This window comes from Telmatherina bonti (genome assembly GCF_933228915.1).
Source record: "Telmatherina bonti genome assembly, chromosome: 5".
Lineage (NCBI taxonomy): Eukaryota > Metazoa > Chordata > Actinopteri > Atheriniformes > Telmatherinidae > Telmatherina > Telmatherina bonti.
Window position 1 is genome coordinate 17106981 of NC_136623.1, and position 25118 is coordinate 17132098.

Below are 25118 nucleotides of genomic sequence, written 5' to 3' on the forward strand. Positions count from 1 at the left end.
GAACGTACTTCCTTTTCTGTGCTTTTTTTTAACACAACTGTATTATCTTTGTCATAAAAAATCTGACACACAGTCATATCCCCCTTATTCTCCTCTTGGTGACGGTGCTAACCTCCAGCGTGGAGGGTTAGAGTCCAGTAACTACAGCGCGAGCGTGAACACATGTGTGTGTACCAAACATACATTTGTTCTCTGCTCACCTTTTAACACACAAACTGCATAAAAGTGCTCTGCTAAAAACAAAGCAAACAAAAACCGCAATAAAGTTTAAACCCAGTCCCAGCATAATATTCAAATTTTTATTGATTAAAAAAACCAGCAGATTTCTAGGTTTTTGACAAACAACTTTTTTAATGGTTTTTTTGTGCATTCTCTATTAGACCGGCAGTCTTGCAGGCAAATTCTCATTTAGAGAAAACAAACCAAAATTTTCTTTTCCTTTTATATTTGATATATTTAAACAGCATATAAATTTCAATGTTTTCCCACATATTTCAAAGCGTTAAGAGGGAAAAAAAAGTCAAACTGCAAGTGCTCTGTGAGGTTGCATATATGCAATCTTGTAGCTCAAAGTTAGCCTGCTGATTTAACTGATTGGCACTTGTGCAAGCACCCAGAAACATGAGTCCATGCTGTTCATGCTGCCTTATCAGTTAAATTGGCCAAAGCATTGTTACCTTATTGATCCCAGTGGACACTGATGTTTGAGCCATCTCACTTTATGACTATGCTAATGACGGGATGAGGGTGGTCTCTGATATGAATAGGCGTCTTTGAAAATGGCACATCGTTCACGTATTGCTAGAGTTTTGATCTTGTTTTTATGTAGATAAGAAGACGGAACGAGGGTGTTGGTGTTGTTTTGAAATGCAGATGAGAGCAAGTGATAATAGAAAGGCAGCTGCTGAATGTCGGGGACTTGTCGCAGACAGCTCCTTCAGGCTGCATTGTTTGTCACTTTGTTGCCCTCTGAACATTTACAGTTCCAGAGCATAATGTATGTATACTCAAAGAAGACAACGTGTCCATAAAATGATAAGCGTGAGAGCTTCAAAACTTTAATAAACTGACTCAGACTTAACAACAATGTTGGTATAAAAGAAACTTGTTCGAAGGACAAACAATACATATCTGGCTAAAACAACTCGGGTGTCATTATACCCATTCAAACCCAACTTTAGAGTGGCTAAGAATGTTGTTGGTCCACAGTACAAAGCATTGCAGTGTTAAACAAATCATACATATACAGTAGATTGCCCTTGTTCATATAGAAGGAAAACAGCTAATACCATTGTGTTTGTCTCTATATTCCTTTCTCAGTACATCACAGTTTTTGCTCACAGGGTTTGACGTCATAAAGGTATTACTTCCCACTAACATCTTGCAACATATCAACATACATAGATAACATAGTTAGGGAGTTAAAAGACACTGTACTTTCAAAATGTGTGGGTAGATACAGATGACAATAAGGTGGAAAAATTATGGTACATTTGGTAGTTGTCAGAGCAACCTCGAATGAATTGTAAATAATATCCATAAAAGTGGACAATTAGTAAAAAGAATGTATTTCTGGTCCTAACCTGATTATTTTACTCCTTTTATTTTCTATGCCTGATTATTTAAGGTGAGGGGAGATTGGAGCCTATCTTAGCTGCCAGTAGTAAAGGGATGCATGGAGATGGGAGATGGAATAGAGTCTGGACTGTCAATCACACGGTCATGCCAGAGACAACTAAGACAACCAGCTGAGTACATTCATACTTATTCATAGGGTAAATTAAGAATAACCAGTTAATCAAACATGAATGTTCTTGGGCATGCATAGTGGAGGCAACAGGATTGATTGGAGAACAAAGCATGGGTTGGAAGAACATGGTAAAGGACACTGCTGTCCTGCCCTTAGGACACGAAGACAAACCAAACATCACCTTTTCTCTTGAAACTGTACGCGTAGAGATCAATTCGAGTAAATGTTTTGTTGCATTGAACACTGGTCCTTGCAGTAAACCAGTTGTAGCATAGCCTGCAGAGTGATGCTCAAGCAAAAATGGCATTGGTGAAAAGTAATGAGGTTACTGTTTATTTTATTGATTCGATTGACAAAAGCTGCTCCTTTCTGATCAGGGAAACTTCATATAGCAACAGTCTGAACATACATTTGAGATTATTCACGATTAAAACCTCAAAGCAAATTTTGAATAATCAAGATTTGGGATGTTTTTGAAAATATGCAGCAAGCGTACCAAATAGTTACAACAAGCGTAAGTTGCTACAACTTACGTAGCTATAGCATTAAAGGCACCTTTACTCTATGAATTAATTAATTAATTATCCAATAATGGTGTTAAGACATTGTCAGGGGCAGCATCTATACGTTTTATTGTTGACATATTCTAAAAAAAAAAAAAAAAAAAAGGTAATTATAGCGAAACTCAATCAATTTTGATATTATCGGCAGTATTTTGACAGAATATTGAATGAGTGATCATTTTATAAATTGACCCCAAGCCTGACTGGTGACTGTTTCTTATGAGAATACATGGGGCTACATTGCCCCCTAGTGGTAAAACATTAGCAGTGTTATTTATTGATGGTTAAACTCCAAAAACAATTCTCGGACATCTGTAGCCCAATTAAATGTGCAAAATTGTATGTATGTCTGTAAAAAGCAGCTGCATGAGAGATGAGATGCAAGTTAACATGGAAATAACTAAGTCTTACTTGTTTCTTTGTAATAAAGAACCTGATAACTGTGACCCATTTTGATAGAAAGGTAACTTAAAAGATTAAAGTGGTTCAAAATGAAATATATACATACATATATACTACATTTTCACAATATAAATGATAATATAACATGAAAAGAAAGTGTTTCAATTGTATATCTTCACATGATGTTTTATTTTGTAATGTAGAAATATATTACTGCTGTAAGAAATACAGAACGGTGAGCCAACAGGTTTACTTGCACTGCTGGAATAATAGTCATGAAAGGTGGTGGTAGGTCCCTCCATGTATTGTCCTTCACACTCATTTTGCCACTTTTATAATTGCCACTTTTATAATTCAAACAGAAAGCAATATTCCAACATCTTTGTCATCAAATGAAAAGGAATTTATGTAAACGTGTGCCAGATCAACGACAGGCCAAATATTCCATCTACAAATGATGCCATTGTAATTTTGCAAGTTGGGAATCGTTTCTTGTTTTCACCTGTCAAAAAGTCAGTTGGGAATGGGCTTGTGCAGCCCTGGCCTCTGTGCTCTGCCAGCCTTTGGCAGCGCCATCGGCTGTTGTCCCTGACCCCCTGAAGCCTGTGTTCCATGGCCGCGAGACATGGAACACAGGCTAGTTGTCTGTTGTGGGCTGGCTGGGATTTGTGCTCTGGGGTTATTCCTGGTCTCCCAGGTGTTAAGGCCATCTTTTTTTGCCTCTGATTTTTGCAGGCGTGCGGTCATAGTCACAGTTGCACATGCACAATCACCCTTATCACTTAATACTTTTCATAAATATTTTGCACTCACATTCAGTAACCTACATGCTGATGCAGTCCTTGTAGTCAGCAATAGCTAGGGTTAAATTCTTTTCTTTTTCTTTGTGTTGCTGTTTCTTGTGATTCTTGTTTTTTCCCAGCTTATCTGTCTTTTTTATAGGTGCTCCTGCTGATTGTCAGCTCTGGGTTTTTTGTTGTTATTGTTGTTCTTTGTTAGTTTGTTGACACCATGGTTATTTTTTCTATTTCTTTACATCTTGATGTCTCCTTTGTCCTGTTCTGATTAAACACTCTAAATCAACTAGTTTTACTTTGTTCATTTAGCAAAACTCATGCTTTATACACTACACACAAGAAATTAGGGCTATGGAATTGTGGGGTGGAATATACAAAAAAAGTTGATGCACTGATTATATCATGAATGTAGATCATCAACCCTTTCATGCATGAATTAATTTTTTAAAAAAAACAAACAATGCAACATATATTTAAATACAGTATATTACCTCTACAGATGTCTGCAATAAAACTTTTTTTTGTTTATTAGTGATATTTAGATTTTATCATTGTTTATTATTTATTTTAATGTATTCTATAAAATATCTATAAAAGAGTATATAATCATAATTACATTTTAGAAATCTTCAATAAAGTTTAACTGTATCTTTTTCTTTTCCCATTCATCACAAAGGCAATCTTAAGTAATTACACTATGTTCAATTATATCATCTATTTATTTATTCTCCAGTGAGAGGAAACAAATTGGATGACTCACTGACATCCACTGAAGTGGTTCATTTATAAAAAAAAATACCATCTACATTCCTGAATATGCAAGAAAAAAAGATTGTTATTACGCATGAAAGAGTTACATATAATTATCTCCTGCCAATTTCTTCATTTCAGGCAGTTTCTTGAAACAAAAACTAACAACAGTGGTGAGTATACCTCAACATAAAAATTACAGCTTATTATGTGTTAGGTTTGGTCTTTGTCTGATGATGCATAAATGTCAACATAATGATAAGAAAGACTGGCACTTCTTTTGTGTGTGTGTGTGTATGTGTGTGTGTGTGTGTGTTTAAGGTTTATCACTTTGATAAAGAACAGGAGAGAAAGTAAAATTAAGTTCACCTGTAAAGTTTATCGTACATTGATTCTGATGTCATTCAACAAGCTAAATGTCCCTAAAGATTTGTGAGTAGTGAATAACAGTGAATTATTTGCAGATGGAAAACAACATTTTCCATCCGCATAACCTGCATGCCATCACCTAGAAAAGGGTGATGACAGAGTGGGCACTCCCTTTGGCACTAACCTGTGTGATATACCTGTCATCACTTCCAAAAATATTTGTGGACACAATGTGACTTACTGTAATTAACTTTTGATGTGAAAGACCTTTCAGCCAATGCATTCGGGAAAAAAATCCTCAGGTCTACTGACAATGACGGGACATTTTATTTTAAACAAAGCTACAAGAAACAAATTCACATTTTCATCTCAAGTGAAATTGTAATACACTGCTCAAAAAATAAAGGGAACACTAAAGTAACACGTTGTAGATCTGAATGAATGATGTATTTTTATTAAATACTTTGTTCTTGCCATAGTTGGATGTGCTGACAACAAAATCACACAAATTTTATCAAGGAAAATCAAATGTATCGACCCATTAAGGTCTGGATTTGGAGTTATACTCAAAATGAAAGTGGATAAACACTCCACAGGCTGATCCAACTTTGATATAATGTCCTTTAAACAAGTCAAAATGAGACTCACTAGTGTGTGTGGCCTCCACGTGCCTGAATGACCTCCCTACAACATCTGGGCATGCTCCTGATGAGGCGGCAGATGTTCTCCTGAGGGATCTCCTCCCAGACCTGGACTAAAGCATCCACCAACTCCTAGACAGTCTGTGGTGCAACTTGGCGTTGGTGGATGGAGCGAGACATGATGTCCCAGATGTGCTCAATTTGATTCAGGTCTGTCCAGTCCATAACATCAATGCCTTCGTGTTGCAGGAACTGCTGACACACTCCAGCCATATGAGGTCTGGCATTGTCTTGCATTAGGAGGAACCCAGGGCCAACCGCACCAGCATATGGTCCCACAAGGGGTCTGAGCAAGGGTGTAGCCATCATTTTAGAAGTGAGGGGGACAAATTGCTTATATCCATAGAATGATTTATCATCCTCTTGCTTTCAATCAGTCAATCAATCAATCAATCAATCAATCAATCAATCAATCAATCAATCAATCAAAACCTTATTCTTGGAGCACTTTCACATACCACGAGGTGACCCACGTGCTGTACAGGTAAAACAAAATAAATCAACATTAATAGCATAAAAATAAAAACAGTTGAAAGACAATAAAATAGTTAAAAAGACAGAAAAGACCTTGTGGTCCTGCTTTCTGGAGTTAAAAGTCAACGTAAAACGATGAGTTTTTAAAAGAGACTTAAATTGCATCTATATTTAGCGGTTACAGAACCACATAAATACAAACAGCACAGGACCCAGAAACCAACTTTAGTTCTTTAGGATGATATACTATCAAACTCTAAAGTCAAAATCTAAAATGTAAAGCTGCTAAACTGAGTTGACAGAGAATGACCCTGGAGTATCTACAGGGTGAGTAGTCAGATTGTTATGTGCCAAACACTGATAACAAGAAGTTTGGTAAAACACTGTTCTTGTTTAAATATGTCAGTGTAAAATTAATCAGTTAAACAGAATATTATGACCAATGCCTGCTACCTGATACAGCAGTCAAATTATATTTGCAAATAAATTAATAATAAACAAGGATTGTCTTTGAAATGACAGTTAAACTGCATCTGTGTATTTCCTTGTTGAACTAAGGGAAGCAAAGACAACAGGTTCTACCTAAAAAAAAAAAAACTATATTCCAAAATAATATCATGAGCTCTAAAATTCATTTTACACTCAAGCAGAAACAGTAATATAATCAAAATAAATAACATTTAATGTTAATGTTTGAGTGGGGGCTATCCATAAAAAAATTAAAAATGAATTAACTACATACATACAGTAGTAAAAGTGAAATTGTTGTAGAATTTAATCTCAAAATCCTTTTGATGCTATCAATATTCCCTCTTAGTCAGTTATAACAGAGTCATTCTAAGGCAGGACTTTAGTTATAATTTCTCCTGCTGTAAAAACATCAATGTGCAATTCAATTCAATTCAATTCAATTCAACTTTATTTATATAGCGTCAAATCACGGCAATGCCATCTCAAGACGCTTTACAGACAGAGGGGAAAACATAATGAAGGCCAATTCATAACAGCCTATATAAGGAAACCAACAGATTGAGTTGAGTCCAACTCAATCTCCCATCCTGAGCAAGCACACTGGCAACAGTGGGAAGGAAAAAACTCCCTTTTAACAGGAAGGAAACCTCCGGCAGAACCCAGCTGAGGACAGGCAGCCATCTGCCTCTGCTGTGTGGGGGGAAGAGGACAGAAAGACAACAGACAACAGGAACTGCTACTCCCGGCCAGGGAGACCTGCTGAGACAGGAGACATACATGTTAATGATGCAACACTGTTAACATGCTCAACATGCATGCTCAACATGGTAAGACAGTGTATTGCATGTGATAATTACGTGGCAAAAATAACTTTTCATTTCAAAATACAAATTTAAAAAGAGTAGTTACTGAAATCAGATTTAAACATAATTTACAATGCTGTGACTTTTACAGGATTACATCCACCACGACACCTCCTACAACTACAGATAACAGGTATTCCTTCAGCTTACTTACACATTACACTTGGGAAATTTTTTTATATGTAATAAAATTATAACACAAAGAAAAATATTTTTTGGCAGCAAAAAAAATTCCTTATTTAGCTGCTAATGGTCGATATGTGATTATATCAGTTACTTAGTTGTCTGCTATAGGTACTATGGTTATAGCACAACAGAAAACTTCTTTTTTAACACAATACATCATTTATTTTTTAAATAATTTCTTTCTTTCTGTTGCAGCATTTTTGGCTTCTCCCCTGCAACAGTGGCCTCTCCTGTCCTCATCATCCTGCTTGCCTTGGTACTCTTGGTGCCATGATGCGCCATTTGCATGCACAGAATCTAAAACTGTTGCCAGCTCGTCTTTAGCATTTTTGGATGTATGTAACCTAAATGTGATTAGCATAGAAAGCTAAAGGGGGCATAGAATCTGAATCATAAACATTTGGGTATGAGATATTCACTTATGTTTTATGTAACGCGTCAGCATGTAACACTTAAAGACTGACTTTAATGTTTAGCATTCGGTGGTGGGAGAATGTTTTTTTCTTTAAGAACAGCATCTGTTGATTATTTTAGACTATTTCTTTTAAAAAAAAGATATTTTTGTAGAAAATTTTGTTCTTTTCTGAATGATCATTGATTTGAAGTGTGATGAAGTATCGGTAAAACTCCTTGTTCTGAGGATGTTTTCAAATAGATTTTTTTTTCTCTTCTTTCTGCACAAGAGTGTTTTAACATTGTTTTTGGTGCTTGGTCACATGTAAAAAGGGGTTAAGAAATAAAACAATGAAAGTTTAAGGCCAAAATGTGTGGGGTCTTCTGTGTAGCATGCAGCATCCTCCTTTATCTGCCAGCATTTTGTAACATCACTGATGTTAAACTGACTGATGCTCCGGATCTCTCCTCTGGAGAGAGAGAGAGAGAGACTCTTTGATTTCCTAAATTCAAAGTCTGTAGATAAACATGGAAATTTGTTTACATTATTAAATATGCTCTTAACATAACTTATCCAAGAGTTTTTAATGTAAACCAGTTGGTCTGGATCCACAGAGCGACTAATTCTACACATTTCCTGAATGTAGGAAGGAGGGACAATATTCGACTTTATGGCAGGGCAGGTAGAATCTGCAGGACCGTGGCTCATCGGGTCCATGCTTGGTGGTCCTTGCACTTGTGCATCAGAAAAATCTCAATATTTTTTAAAGGGCTTGAAATAACATAACTTTGAGATGAGTTGGTTTAGGTTAGATTTAGAAAGTTTATTTGAACATAATGAAAAATATCAAAACAAATATAGAAATAAATCATGGACCAAAGAATTGAAAAACACAAAATGTTCAAAAAGAGTGAGTGGAAGCATAAGGTTACATAATCCCACCTCAGTAATCACAATAATCCTCAGACCTGAAACCATCATCACAATCACTTCAAGGCACTACATAATCTTAAAAAAGCAACAACAGTGCCTATAACAATACTCGATATAAGCAATCAACATCTCCCTTTCGGTATGATTTTGTTTGGATGCATTTATTTATTTTTTTATTTTGGAACTATTGAATTAATGACCAATAGTTGTGCCAAAGAGATAAAGAGAAAAAGAAAGAAGCTCAGTGTTTCAGGAAATGTCCCTCAGCAGTCTAAACCTATAGCAGCATAACTAAGGGATGCTAACCATCCCTAGCTGCACATGCGCCAACTGCGGTGGCAGCAAGTCCGAGTGGCTCCTGTTTGTGTCTGAGAAAGAGTGGTGAAAGTGAGTTTTCTTTTCTAAAATGTGCATGTTTAAGTACTCGAGGGATGAACTACTTCGCTGGCGACGCAATTCGGGGGGAAGCAAGCACTGTATCCCGCAGGAAATCAAGAAACCTCTCCGTGGATGCAGAGCTGGAGCTAAGTTTAAGGCACGGAGATGGCGGTACAAGCCATTTATACCATTAGTTATAATGGGCAATGTCAATTCTTTACCAAATAAGATCGAGGAGTTGGAGGCACTGGTAAAAACTGACAGATTGTACCGCGAGTGTTGCTTGTACTTTTTGACCGAGACGTGGCTAGCGGAGAGTATTGCCGACTCGCATGTCAACATAGCCGGCTTCACAATGATAAGGGCGGACCAGAGACTGCGGTCAAGCCAGCCGCCTCTCGTTTTCACTTAGTCAAGCGAGCCGCTCCTAAATTAAACCCGCTCCTGTGCTCGGCTTTGTGGTCAAGGCGCAGAGACCGCTGCGCACAAACTATTTCCGCTTTAAAAAATAAAACGGTGAATTCTGAGACGTATTAATCACTAAAGATTCCAGCAGCTGAACGACATGAACCATAAACTATCGAACTGTAATTCTGATATTTACACTAAATAAATGAATGAAACACGAGGTGAGGTGAAAATGTTTATCTGTTTGTCTCTCCCTAAATGTAAGTAGTATGCACTGACAAACACACTATATATATATATATATATTTATATATATATATATATATATATATATATAGATGAATAACACACACCACACACACACACACACATTTTTCGAGATTTTGGTCAAAGAAGTACAGTTTTTGAGATAATGCAGCCTAAATATGCTTAGATGTGAATAGACAGCGAGGGTCAAAAAGCCATTTTTGGATGCTTATAACTGGAAAACCTTCATAGGTGACTCAGAAATTTCTTTGGATTCTGATTAAGGAAGACGTCAGGTGTTGCCACAGTAAAGGACAAACAGTTTTACTGTACAGTTTTTGAAAATATACAAACATAAATATGCTTTTATGCCAACTAGTTGCACAAAGCACAGTTCCACTCCTCCTCTTGAAGATGTGCAAATTGGCTTTCCTCAATCTGAAGGCATTGAGTGTGGAACCATCTTCCACAGCCATCACACTGTATCTGTAAGTGGACACATTAACAAACGGGCATATCACATCACATTTTCACTTTTTCAAATCAATTAACTTTGCTTAACATAACTAAAAACAAAAAATTATGGACATGAAAACTACATTTAAAGTTGACAGAAAGTCAGAGTATAAACAATTGTGTAGAATTTTTATGGATTGATTAATTAGATAATTTATTTTGAATATGAAAAGAAGACAAAATAACACGTGAGGAAAATATTCCTAAAAACCTACTATGCACATATACACAAAGTCGTCATCTTTTTTATTCATATATATACGGCTACTCCACCTCTGCTGCTGCCTCCTGCTGTGCTCCACCCAGCGGCTACTCCACCTCTGCTGCTGCCTTTTCAGTGGATGAGGTGCGTTGTGAGCTATGGAGGGTTCGCATCGGGAAGTCTGCTGGACCTGATGGAGTAGCGCCAAGAATCCTGAGGGACTGTGCTTCTGAGCTGGCAGTGCCTCTACAAACCATCTTCAACCGGATGTGTCCCTGCCCTGTGGAAGACCTCATGCCTTGTACCAGTTCCCAAGGTAGCAAGGCCGGCAGGGATGAAGGACTACAGACCAGTGGCCCTGACGTCTGTTGTTATGAAGACTATGGAGAGGCTACTGCTCCGAATGCTCAGACCTCAGGTGGAGCAGGCACTGGACCCTCTGCAGTTTGCTTACCAGGAGAAAATGGGGGTGGATGACGCAGTCCTGTACATGCTTCACCGGTCTCTGTCATTCCTGGATGGGACTGGGGGCTATGTGAGGCTGATGTTTTTCGATTTTACCAGTGCTTTTGATACCATTCAGCCTCAGAGGTTAAAGGAAAAGCTAGAGAGGTTGGGTGTGGATCCCACTTTTGTCAGGTGGATTCACATTTATCTGACAGACAGGCTGCAGTATGTCAGGCTGGGGACCAGTGTGTCACAAACCCTGGTGAGCAACACTGGGGCGCCGCAGGGGACAGTACTGTCTCCATTCCTTTTCACACTCTACACGGCAGACCACACCTACAGCTCCACAGCATGCCACATCCAGAAATACTCTGATGATGCAGCTGTCATGGCATGTGTGAAAGGAGGGGATGAACGGGAGTACAGAGGAGTCATCTCTTCATTTACAGAGTGGAGCAGGAGCAATGGTCTCATCCTGAACACATCAAAGACCAAGGAGATGATCATTGACTTTAGCAGGAAGCCCTCACATCAACCAATCACCATTGATGGAGAGACAATCGAGGTGGTTAAGACATACAAGTACCTTGGAGTCAACCTCGACAACAAGCTGGACTGGTCTGTGCAGGCAAATGCTTTGTACAAGAAGGGACAGAGCAGGCTCTATTTCCTGAGAAGGCTCAGGGCTTTTGATGTGAGCAGAGACATGCTATATATTTTCTATCAGTCTGTTGTAGCCAGTGCAGTGTTTTTCGGGGTCATCTGTTGGGGGGGCAATATGACCCTGAGGGACAGGGACAGGCTGGATAAACTGATCAGGAGATGTGTTTCTGTGATGGGGAGGAGGGTGGACACTGTGGGAGAGATCCTGGAGAGAAGGATGAGGTCTCTCATGCAGGGCATCCTGAGTAACACCAGGCACCCACTACACCAATGTCTGTCTGCTCAGAAGAGCAACCACAGTGACAGGCTTCTCTCCCTACAGTGTAGAACGGAACGGTTCAGGAAGTCGTTCGTTCCTGCTGCTATAAGACTGTGTAACAGCTCAGTCTGATCATGTGCACTTTTTATTACTTTTGCTAGTAACTTTTAACTTTTTAACCTGTACTGAATGTGAATTTGTGTGAATGTACAGCTGCTGGACACTTGAATTTCCCCTACGGGGGATTAATAAAGTATCTATCTGTCTGTCTGTGTGTCTGTGTGTGTGTGTGTGTGTGTGTGTGTGTGTGTGTGTGTGTGTGTGTGTGTGTGTGTGTGTGTGTGTGTGTGTGTATGTGTGTATGTATGTATGTATGTATGTATGTCCATCCCTGCTGCTGGCCTCTGGACCACTGTCTCCACCCTCATCCTGCTCCTTCTATTGTATAAAGATAAAATATATATATATATTCTATGCAGGGTATTGCTTCTTTAGAACAATGTTACTTCCATAGAAGTAAAAAGTATCCATCTAAATAATTACTTGAGTAAGAGTAAAAAATTATCTAGAAAAATGCACTGAAATGCAGTGTAGCCTGACATATGATGTTGCTTTTCAAATAACATTATTGAAATCATTCAATCAAAATAATAACCCGCAGTCGTACAACTCATTTACTTTAAACTTTAACTACCACAAAAATTAATTAAATCGTTACAAATATAACAGTCAACAGGGAGGAAAATAAATTTATATTATTTTCTACCCAGAAGTCAGAGGTAATCTCAGAGCAGCCTAAATAGTAAACTAACTTTACTTGAGTAAAGTACTGTTGTTATTACTTTAGAATGATAATACTTAAAGTAAAAACATTTTTCCAACAAAATAACTCCCAAGAGTACAATTTCCCAAAACCTTTATTAAAGTAAATGTAGATACTACTACCTCCACCTTAAATAGCTAGCTTAGCTAATTTGATTGACATCTATCTGTCATCTTTTAAAATCCACATGGTGACATAAACATTACAGAACGTCTCTTTTTCAGCTGGTATCTACATTCAGCAGCAGGAATCATCTGACGCAGTTTGTTTTGAAGAAACTGTCTTAGTTTTTTTATTTTTGTTTGTTTTTTTTTGTTTTTTTTGTCTCTTAGCTGGTTTGGTGAACATGTTAGAAGATGGGAATAACGCCAAAGACAGACTCTGTTACCACACTGTGTTTGTTGTTAGCAACAGGAACCAGAAAAGCTTCTTCCCCATGTCAGTCACTATAACCCATAACCCATATTCTTTTTTTTTTTTTGTCATTTCCTATTGTCGATAATAGGGACACAAAATTTTTGTTGAAATGACAGTTAATAATAAAGTCACACAAGTAAAATTGCTGGGATTTAAAAGAACAATGACATAACAAACACAATCCGAATCACAGGTAGGTTCATTTCTGCAAATGTTTTATGAAATTAGTCACTAAAATTTGCTAAATTACTAAATGTACTAAAAATGTTATTACTCTCATGTTTATTGTATATGTGTATGTGATGAAATATACATATTTACTAGAGAAACACATGCCAATAAAATATCTCTTGAATGTGTATATGTACTTACACTGATTAAATTGGATTAAAACTGATTCACATTGATGGTAATGCCAAAGAAATTAATTCTATATGAGACAAGCTGAACAAACAGCCTAACAGCAACATAGGCTGAGAGTTTGTGCTAAAGTGGCTCCTCAATTGTGGAGCTCACTCCCACTACATCAGACAGGCTGTTCTATATGAAAACCCACTTGTTTTCATTGGCCTTTGACCCAAGGATACTTTTTTCCTCTCTCTCTCTCTCTCTCTCTCTCTCTCTCTCTCTCTATATATATATATATATATATATATATATATATATATATATATATATATATATATATATATATATATATATATATATATATATATATATATATATATATATATATATATATATATATATATATATAATTTTTTTTTGTACTTAGAGCATCTACCACTTTACAGGTCTCTGCATCAGCCTGCCAAGGACTCTATTCTGTTTATTTATATCAAAGATTTTTACTTGATTTGTATTTGTTTAGTATGTTGTGGTTCTTATTTTAGTTGCCTCTTTTTGTTTTGAAGACTGTCCAGAACTTGTCCAGAGAGAGTGTATATGTTTTGTTTTGTTTTTTTACTCGGGTTTTTAAAAAAAAGGCTTTTGTTGTTTGGATTGTACATAAGAATTTTAAAATAGAATACTGGTAAACACATCAGATGCCCCACTCTTCATACCTAAACATTGCCATCCTACCTCAGGTCACATAATTAGCAGGTAAGAGCCAGGGTACACCCTTGATGAAGAGTAGATCCAGGCTGTAATTTACTGTTCCAAGAGCGCTGCATAAACAGTCAGTGCAGTAACTGGAAGCTACATCAGAAGAAGGCAACAAGAAAACTTGATACCCTCACAAAACTCAACAAAACATTGTCACTTGTCAATGGAGGGTGCAACTGAGCCTGCAACAAAAATAAGGCTAGAGAATATAACACTAAAGAAAAATCAGATATTTTCTTTTTAGCTTTTGTACAAATTTGCAGTGATAGTAGCACATTTGGCCCTGTGATGGACTGGCGAGCTGTCCAGGGTGTACCCTGCCTTTCGCCCAAAGACTGCTGGGATAGGCTCCAGCTTCCCAGCGACCCTTAATCAGACTAAGCAGTTAGGAGAATGAATGAATGAATGAATGAATGAGTAGCACGTTTGTTGTTTTTGTTTCCTGTTGCCTTACATTTGCACTTGATGATAACTGCAGATATTTTGACATCTTATGGATTTGACTTTGATTTACACAAACTTTATAATTAAAAGCAGAACATTTATACCGTTTACTTTTTTATGTGTAGCAAATGAAAATTGTTCTAAAAACATGGTGCGTATAAACTTATTTTAGTTGACCTATATGTACATATATATGTGAGGAAGATCCAGTTTGATGAAAAACAGGAAAGTCAAGTATTGTTACCTTAAAATGGCGAGAAATGCCAGAAAACAAGGAAATAAGTAAAACTGTCTTATCATAGCAATTCCAAACAATCATTTGCTACAGATGTATCTACAGATTATGACATTAAACTTTATCTCACCTGTGGGAATGTTTCTGTAATGGTTACCCACTGTCACAAAATCAGTCATGTAGTCAAAGATAGGAGACACAAGATCAATAGTTTGTGAGATTAAATCAGTTTTTGCGATGTGTTTTGTTAGTGGTGCTATCATTAACTCTGTTATATCTTATTTTGTATTTTCCATATTGAATCCATTAACTGCAGCACAGTAAATGTGGAGGTGATGGTGTAGGGTATGTAAAACATGGTTTCACATTTATGAAAAGAAAAAAAGCATAATAATTATAAATATTATTTTAATTTGATGACATTTTTCAGAGTTCCAACATACAGACTGATAGTATATGTTACTTTATTTGAGTGTTTTTGTGTTTGAAGTGTTAAAAAGTCTACACTGATCAAGTTTTCTGTCTGTTTTCTGTAAATTGATCTGTAGAATGTCTAATGTTAACTGAGGTGCTGCATCTCATTCAGACACCAATGTTTCTTTTTCGATGTTGTAATGGAATTAAACGTTTCACCTGTATTGTTTTTTGTTGGATATTTCGCTGTCATTTCCCAGACAAGACGATGACAAAGAGAATTCCTTTGCTCAGTAGCCTGCGTGATGTGCCTGTCATCACTTCCAAAAATACTACATGAAACAAGCTTTGAAGCCTTTTCAAAATCAACAAAGAATCATGACTCTAAAAGAACATATGTAGAACCTGATTGCCAAAAGGTCAGGTCGCAGAACAGTTTAGACTATACAGATGTAAACAAGTTATGGCCCATTCACCAATGTTTAAATGATATAAATTCAATTTCAGTGTCTTTGTTATTGTCAAAGTGACAAAATTGTGGTGGTCAGTTAGCCTTCCCCTGTGTTTTGGTTTTATAGTTTTTATATTATGCATGACTTTTTATTTGCTGTGGATTTTACCTTTTGGGAAAGGCTGATTGACAATAAGCCACAGCTGGCTTTTCTTCTCCCGGTAATAATTGGTCATTATTAGAGGCAAGAATTAGCGAAACCACAGAAAACTACAGGTTCACTGTTTTGACCACAGCAAAATAGCAATAACGTTTTTCTAATACAGACTAGTAGGTTTCTTCAGTTACAAAGTTGTAGCTGAGTTAAACAAATTTAGCCACTTATAGTAGTGCTGAGATTTGGTATTTGAGCCTTTTATCTTAAGTTAAACAAGCGCCTGAACAGCCTATCAGCATAAAGTCTGTACCCTGATTGGATAGATAAAATATTTCAGAATGCTTTTGGTTAGAAGAATGTTATCTGGTTTTGTCTCTATCAAGCAGAGCTCGAATATGGCCCCAGAGTGAGTCAGATTTAGCTTTCACACTAACAAAAAGGACAGAAAAATGTTTCTCTGTGTTTTTCTGTTTTGTTTTTTTTCGGACAATAATAAACAGAAGAGGAGAATAATAAACTTTTCAACCACAATAGGGCCCGATTCATACTTTGTATAGCTCAGACCCTACTAAGTGTTTTTTAAATAAATGGTTGAGATGTTAAAAAGAAGTTAATAATAATGTAACAACAGTGATTTGGTTCAAATTTGATGCAGTAGTGTTATAACACACACCTAGTTTGGGTTTTACGTTCCCAAACCAATTGTAGAGATGGCTCAGACAGGTTTATTTCCACAATTATTTTAAGAAATTCATCACTGACACTGCAAATTTACCTCCACCAAATGGAAGACCAGAACCTTAAAGGGATAAAAGAGCATTACATAACTGTCTTACCATAAAATATGTGTTTCTGACTTTTTTTGAGTGAACAGTGGCATTTTTTTATGCATATTCCTGGAGCCATCATTGCTCAGAAGCTCCCTGGGGCTGAGGAACTGCACTTTACAGCATCATCTCACTTCATGCATTGTTTCTCACCAGCAACTGGACTTCTACACACACTGGTCAATTTGAACACACACTATGGCTGGTTCATCAAAGAAATGTCAGAAATATTATTGGAGGAAGTAAGGAAAGGAGGGAGAAAAAGACAGAGAAACAAGATTCAACATTAGACTGACTTTGGCTGGAGAAACAAAAGTAAAGATGCAAGGGGGGAGGGGGGGTGGTCACTAAGAAATCTGCTAAAGCTAAGCAGTGCGGCTTTAAAGTGTGAGAGATGTATGAAATGCAGTTATGATGCTGAACATTCTGTAACAAAGAATCCAGAAGAGCTAGTTGTACCACCAGCATCTCAGCAGGAATGGAAAACATAAAACAAAAACCTTCAACCCTCACACTGACATTTCTTCATTATCAGACAGGTGCTTTTGTGACTTTGTCATCTTTGTATACACGTGATGGAAGATTTCATTAGAAATCTGTCTTCCCATGAATGAACTTCAGATCAGTCCTTACAGCTCGGGACAAATCTAATAACACTATTTTAGTAATCAGTAGGACACACAGTTTTACACAGTCACATTTTTTTTATGTTTTATTTTTTTGGAAATTAGAGTCACATTTTAACAGTGAAAGCACTTAAAAATACTTCAATATTTTTATTGTTCTACAATAAAAGCTATTCTTTTTCTCTGATGGATGATATAATAAATCCTGATCTGTGTGTGATGATGCAGTTCTTTCCAGTTCCAGTTGAAGCCAGCAGGTGAGACATGACCGGAGAATTGTATGTTTTATTGGCAACATTTACTTACTGTAAAAGCTAGACAGACACTTGGTAAATTAAACTATGTAGGCTTAAAAATGCTTTTGCATATAATCACTAACATCTGAGAGGGACCATAAAGTAAAATGTGAACCTGGCTGCATTCTGAATTACTGGTTACACGTACTGCATTGTGTTTTCCAGAACAAAATGTGACTGTAACAAAGATTTTAACTTTGCAAACAAAGGACCAGGTGACAGATTTTATGTGACTTCAAAGAATGGCATTGACAATGGCCTTGATGATGATATGATGAATGTTCTGAAACCGGTTTTGTTGCCTCTGTTCCACAGGAAGCTTAAAATGCATCGAGTGTTTAACCTATGCAGCAGAAGAGCTGAGGATCAGGGTGGCAGATGGTGCGCATTGGTGACTGACTGCTTAAGCTAAACTTTACTGAAAGAAATGTAATATTTCATATGTTAAATGAATTTTAGTATTTCAGTTTTTAAATGTCTTCATTGCGTTTAAATAAATCTTTGTTTCCAGTTTAGTGCAAGACTCACCATGAGGATGAAAGCCTACATTTTTCTCATGATGAACTTGGCTCTTTCATCAGCAGCCTCCACTGGCCCGGTAAGTTTTTATGCATCGATGGGTTTTGTAAAAAAGTGAGTGATTTCTTTTTTTTTTATTATTATTATATAATCATTCTCTTTTCTGGGAAAAAAAAAAGACAAGCACTTGTCCTCGTAATCAAATTAACATGACACTGATGCCATTGGAAATTTGGTTTCAAACCCCCAGACTACAAGACTTCCCTATTTTTCAGTTGTGTTGAAGTTGTGCTGAATTTGCATTATTAGTCCTTTAAGTGACGTATGGATCAATTTCCAATATAGGCTATATAGTTCACTTGCTGTATTATAAGGATTTTTGTATTCCTTTTTTAATATCCAGTTTTTACTAATACTCATTATATTTTTAATTCCAGACTGAGCCAGATGTAGTGGGTGAGCATTTTTGTTCCTACTTTTTATTTCATTTAATGAAATTATTTGAACTGGATATCTTAAATAAACCAGTATGACTCCATGAGGAACCTACTGTTCTGTTTTATAGACGCTGGTGGTGAGAAGAGCATTATAGAGGCAAACAAGGGTAAAGTAAAATATTTGCCTGTAATTTTGTTCATCTTGAGATGAGATTGTTTTGTATTTTTTACCTTTGGTTAACGCATCTGATTTCTTTCTTTTGATCGTAAACTTTGATGTTTCATCTCAGATTTAAATGATGACATTATTGAGGTAAGTTTAGTAAAATGTATTAAAAACCCATATGTGCATAAATGTACATGTCTCAACCAATTGATGCCTGATATGATATATAACCCATAAACACAAACAACAGCCTCCAAACATTCAGAGGAGCAGCATTGTTGATCAGAGCAGTCTGTGGACGTCCCCGGTCCCATACGTCTTGGACAATGGCCTAGGTAAATAGCACTATTTCATTGCTGGGATTTGATTGCTGTGGGATTTTCTTTTTCAGTTTCTTAATTGAAACATATCAGAAAGTTGGGTAAAATTGCATGTTTATATTTCAAGACACATATTTCCAGAAATATCAATTAGCAAGAAAATAGCAAACTCAGCAATTGCAAATGAAAATACCATGTTATCCATCAATATCTCTGTATTAACATGTTTTCTATGTTCATCTGTAAAATATGATTTTCTTTAACTATGAAAGAGTTGAATGCAAAAGGAGTCATCTTGAGAGCCTTTGACCAGTTCAGGCTGAAGACATGCATTGACTTCAAACTGAGAAACTCGGAGGACTACTACATCTCTGTCCAAAAGCTAAATGGGTATGTAGTTATTTTGTGGAGCTTTGAATATTTTTTTTTTTACTTACATGTCATTAATATAAATTTAACTTCCCAACTTTTCAGTTAATAGCATAAGAACAACAACTGGGAGGCCTTTGATGAGTTAACAATTCCATTTTTAATTTAATATTAACCCCATTGGCATTCAGTCGGTCAGGCAGGACGCTTTAGGGATTCCTGAAAGGTGTTAAAAAGCCTGTGACTTTAAAAAAAAAAGCTTTGAATGACAACTGAAAAAAAAGAATATGCAAGTAAATAAACTTATTATCATCACAAACGATATTATAAGCTTTATTTCAAATTAAATGATGGACAGTGTAGCTATGACAGTATTAAAAATGCACAATTCTACTATTTTTCTTTACTGTACCAAGACATTTCAACACAACAGGGTTGCTGCTAATTTTATTGTCAAGACTGAAAGCAAGTGAGAGAGTGGTAAAAAAAAATGCATAAAATATCCATAATGACAACAGACATATAGGTAAAATATTTGTAACCAGACTCGTGTTATCATTAGGGATGATATCCATGTTGTGGTATTAAAGAAGCTGAGATCAGATGGGTCAGAAAACAGAGCATCAGTACTCTAGGAAGATGTTCATTCAGCCATTATATATTTTATTAGTTCATTTTATGCTTTGATGTATCAGATCAGGTAAATTACATGGAAAATATTTCTTATCTCAACTGGTCAATGCTTTTTTTTTATTTCAGGTGTTACTCATATATTGGGAGAGTAATAGGAAATGGGCAGACACTCTCCATTGGCAGTTACTGTGATTCCATTTCCACTGTCGAACATGAGTTTTTCCATGCTCTTGGCTTCTACCATGAACAGTCCAGATATGACAGAGACGATTATGTCTCAATTATATTCAGCAACATCTTGGAAGGTAAATAAATGTGTGTATACTTAGGAACTAAAAAGAAGCAATTTCCAAAGTAGTTACAGATGGTACATTTTTACTGTCATATCATGGACTGCTTTATACAATCTGTCTAATATTATTTTATATAATCAAGATTGATGAATTTTGCATAAACACTTTTCTGGTGGAGCTTCAATAAACGTATTTTTATATCGAATGGTTTTTAATGTGCTACCTGCTAGGTAAGGAGAATAATTTCCAAAAGACTAGTAGTGACCAATCCACCACCCACGGAGTCCCATATGACTACTGGTCAGTGATGCACTATGGCAAAGATGCATTCACCAACGGCAATGGCTCCACAATAATCACCAGAGACCCTACATTTCAAGACCTGATTGGCCAGCGTATGGAAATGAGCGATAGTGATGTCAAGGAGTTGAACCTCCTCTACCAATGCAGTAAGTTCTCAGACTTCCAAGTCTTGATTTTACTTTTTTTTTTTTCTAGATTGAAAGAATAATTAGAAAAAAAACCACTGTCATTAGCTAGATGTAGGTAATTGTTCTCATTGTTAATTTATATCTTTTCACTAATGCTTAACTAAAATTTATAGCCATGATTGTACAGTCCAAAACCACAGACAGACATGAAAGCAATAGTAAAGATCATGTTGTATGAATCGTTAATTATGATCAAGAATATGGACATTTTGATCTGAACAGAATTTCCTGATAAAATGTGCTGCCATGGTGACCTTGACATTGACATGGTGTGATAACCTGCAGCACACAACGTGTTCAGCCCTTTTGCATTTTTTTCAGTAGGTTGAAATTCCTGTGTTCTTGTGTATTCCCCACTACAGCGTCAACCATTGCCTTTAACATGTACTGTGGCTTTTCCAATGGAGATGTGTGCCAAATGAGTCGCTGTTCACAAAATGGCAATGGCTGGGAATCAGTGACACAAGCTCTTGGGGGACCAAGCTCTGACCACACTGGCCTTCCCAGTGCAAAAAATCCTGGTAATGAAAAACTTTGTCAATTAAATAATTTAATTAAAGTTGAATATTTTATATTTTCTTATTACATCATTTTTTGACTTTGATAAAATATCTCCCCATTATCTTTCAAATCAGCTACTACTGCATCAAATACACCTCTTTATGACAGCAGGCTGTTCAACTGCCACTTAATAAACCCAGCTCACCAAAATGAAAATAACGTAACTATATATATATATATATATATATATATATATATATATATATATATATATATATATATATATATATATATATATATATATATATATATATAAACATATATAAACATATATATACACAATAGTGTCCTTTTAGGTGAAATTGTCATTTAGTCTCCCATGTTTTAGACCAGCCTTATTTGTTATTATAATTTGGAAGCGACAACTAGTTTATGTATGTAACTAGAATATGTATACAGAGCAGGCTGACTTCTTTTCCTCATAAATTATATTTTGGAACAATAAAGTTTTTCAGAAAGTCATAGAAAGGATGACCATAGCTCTAACCTGTCCCACATAGTGAGACCCAAGACTTTTTGAAGGCTTCCTATTCTTGTTATGGTTGTGGTTGTCCATTGTGAAGTGTGACATCTATAGGAAGACTTTTGTGGTGTGATGTCATTCTGATAATCTCATTAGGGCAAGAAGGTGGTTATTTCATGCATGCAAGCACAGCATCAGGGCAAGAAGGGGATTCAGCTCGACTGGAGACCAACATGATGAGTCCTAAAAGAGGATGCAATGTCCAGTGCCTCCAGTTCTATTATTACCACAGTGGGAATGAGTCAGATCAACTTAACATCTGGATCAGAGAGTTTCAAGATGAACAGGACTCCACAGGAACCCTCCGCCTCATGGGACAGATCACTGGTAATGAAAGATTGTTTAAGGAAACAGAAGAAGTGAATGTCACAATATGCAAAATGCAATGATATGCAAAAACTAAAACGATTGTTTAAAAATGCTCCTTGCAGGTTCACCAACATCTAGCTGGAAGTTCCAACATATTTCTCTAAACGCCACTAAGCAGTTTCAGGTGGTGTTTGAGGTTCGGAAAGGCTCGGGAATCTCTAGAGGGGGCTTCTCAATTGATGACATCAATCTCTCTGAGACCGAGTGTCCCCATTTAGCATTTCAGGTGGATAACTTTGAGTATCTTTTGAACACCAGTGTCACTGGAACCAGACTGTACAGCCCACGGCATTACTCCAAGGACGGCTATGCTTATCGGATAGCTGTTATACTCTACCAGGCATATTTTGGGATGTTTGTGCAACTACTGTCTGGTTCTAATGATAACCAGCTGGAATGGCCTTGTCTACAACGGCAAATGGATTTCCAGATGTTGGATCAGAATCCTAATATCCAGCTGCAGATGACAAAGCACATATTTTTAACTAGTAATGAACAACACATTGTCAGTGGTAAGTTTTTAACAACTTATGAAAATATTTTTCGAAAAATAAAAGAACTCAAATCTGTGATTATTTACTTCCTATCTATAAATGCTTTACATCAACAGGTAACTCTGTTTGGGCCAACCCTCGTGAGACTGGAAATCCAGTTTTTATGGATGAGAATAATGAGCAAGTCTATGGTGGATTACTGTATGGCTTTTGGAATTTCATGGATCAGGAAACAATAAAATACAGAGACTTCCTAAAGGGAGGGAGTGCCGTTTTTCTCTTTAACTTTGAAGGTAGGTTAGACATTTTGACCATATAAAATCAAGGTTGTGACCAATAATAATTTATTATTTATTAAATAATTAATATTATTGCCACCAAGGGGCTCCTTAAATGTCAAGATTCTTTGATGTAAAATAACATAAAAAGAAAAAATATCTTTGGATATTTCAAATGAAAATGGTAATCCTCAATAACTTTTTCTTTATTTTATACAACTTTACTCGTGGTTACATATCAAATAAAACTGCACTGCAGAACTCTAGACTGTATTTTGTCAGGGTTGGTAGGTTCAGGATTGAAAGTTCTGATTGCTTAAATATTTAGTTTCCTGGTGATTTCTTTGCATTAAGTTATCAAACTTTTCATTTTTAATAGATCTCAGTCCACTTGTTAATGGAACTGCTTTGGCATGTCCCAAAACAACTGTAAACATTCCCCAACCTCCAATGCCCATGCAGGATGCTGGCCCATGCTCAACATGGTAAGACAGTGTATTGCATGTGATAATTACGTGGCAAAAATAACTTTTCATTTCAAAATACAAATTTAAAAAGAGTAGTTACTGAAATCAGATTTAAACATAATTTACAATGCTGTGACCTTTACAGGATTACATCCACCACGACACCTCCTACAACTACAGATAACAGGTATTCCTTCAGCTTACTTACACATTACACTTGGGAAATTTTTTTATATGTAATAAAATTATAACACAAAGAAAAGTATTTTTTGGCAGCAAAAAAAATTCCTTATTTAGCTGCTAATGGTCGATATGTGATTATATCAGTTACTTAGTTGTCTGCTATAGGTACTATGGTTATAGCACAACAGAAAACTTCTTTTTTAACACAATACATCATTTATTTTTTAAATAATTTCTTTCTTTCTGTTGCAGCATTTTTGGCTTCTCCCCTGCAACAGTGGCCTCTCCTGTCCTCATCATCCTGCTTGCCTTGGTACTCTTGGTGCCATGATGCGCCATTTGCATGCACAGAATCTAAAACTGTTGCCAGCTCGTCTTTAGCATTTTTGGATGTATGTAACCTAAATGTGATTAGCATAGAAAGCTAAAGGGGGCATAGAATCTGAATCATAAACATTTGGGTATGAGATATTCACTTATGTTTTATGTAACGCGTCAGCATGTAACACTTAAAGACTGACTTTAATGTTTAGCATTCGGTGGTGGGAGAATGTTTTTTTCTTTAAGAACAGCATCTGTTGATTATTTTAGACTATTTCTTTTAAAAAAAGATATTTTTGTAGAAAATGTTGTTCTTTTCTGAATGATCATTGATTTGAAGTGTGATGAAGTATCGGTAAAACTCCTTGTTCTGAGGATGTTTTCAAATAGATTTTTTTTTCTTTTCTTTCTGCACAAGAGTGTTTTAACATTGTTTTTGGTGCTTGGTCACATGTAAAAAGGGGTTAAGAAATAAAACAATGAAAGTTTAAGGCCAAAATGTGTGGGGTCTTCTGTGTAGCATGCAGCATCCTCCTTTATCTGCCAGCATTTTGTAACATCACTGATGTTAAACTGACTGATGCTCCGGATCTCTCCTCTGGAGAGAGAGAGAGAGAGACTCTTTGATTTCCTAAATTCAAAGTCTGTAGATAAACATGGAAATTTGTTTACATTATTAAATATGCTCTTAACATAACTTATCCAAGAGTTTTTAATGTAAACCAGTTGGTCTGGATCCACAGAGCGACTAATTCTACACATTTCCTGAATGTAGGAAGGAGGGACAATATTCGACTTTATGGCAGGGCAGGTAGAATCTGCAGGACCGTGGCTCATCGGGTCCATGCTTGGTGGTCCTTGCACTTGTGCATCAGAAAAATCTCAATATTTTTTAAAGGGCTTGAAATAACATAACTTTGAGATGAGTTGGTTTAGGTTAGATTTAGAAAGTTTATTTGAACATAATGAAAAATATCAAAACAAATATAGAAATAAATCATGGACCAAAGAATTGAAAAACACAAAATGTTCAAAAAGAGTGAGTGGAAGCATAAGGTTACATAATCCCACCTCAGTAATCACAATAATCCTCAGACCTGAAACCATCATCACAATCACTTCAAG

At 36.3% G+C, this 25118-nt stretch overlaps 1 protein-coding gene across 1 annotated transcript; it reads left to right on the plus strand.

Moving 5' to 3' along the window:
* Positions 1–18098: 18098 nt before the first annotated feature.
* Positions 18099–23673, plus strand: LOC306756314 (meprin A subunit beta-like; the record flags this gene model as incomplete). The annotated part of the gene is made up of 14 exons (XM_079241041.1): positions 18099–18167; positions 18526–18544; positions 18654–18692; positions 18816–18838; positions 18942–19026; positions 19284–19401; positions 20140–20318; positions 20537–20755; positions 21160–21318; positions 21978–22208; positions 22313–22762; positions 22861–23037; positions 23485–23507; positions 23635–23673. The coding sequence occupies 14 exons, from the start codon at positions 18099–18101 to the stop codon at positions 23671–23673; spliced, it is 1830 nt and encodes a 609-aa protein (XP_079097167.1).
* Positions 23674–25118: the final 1445 nt, after the last annotated feature.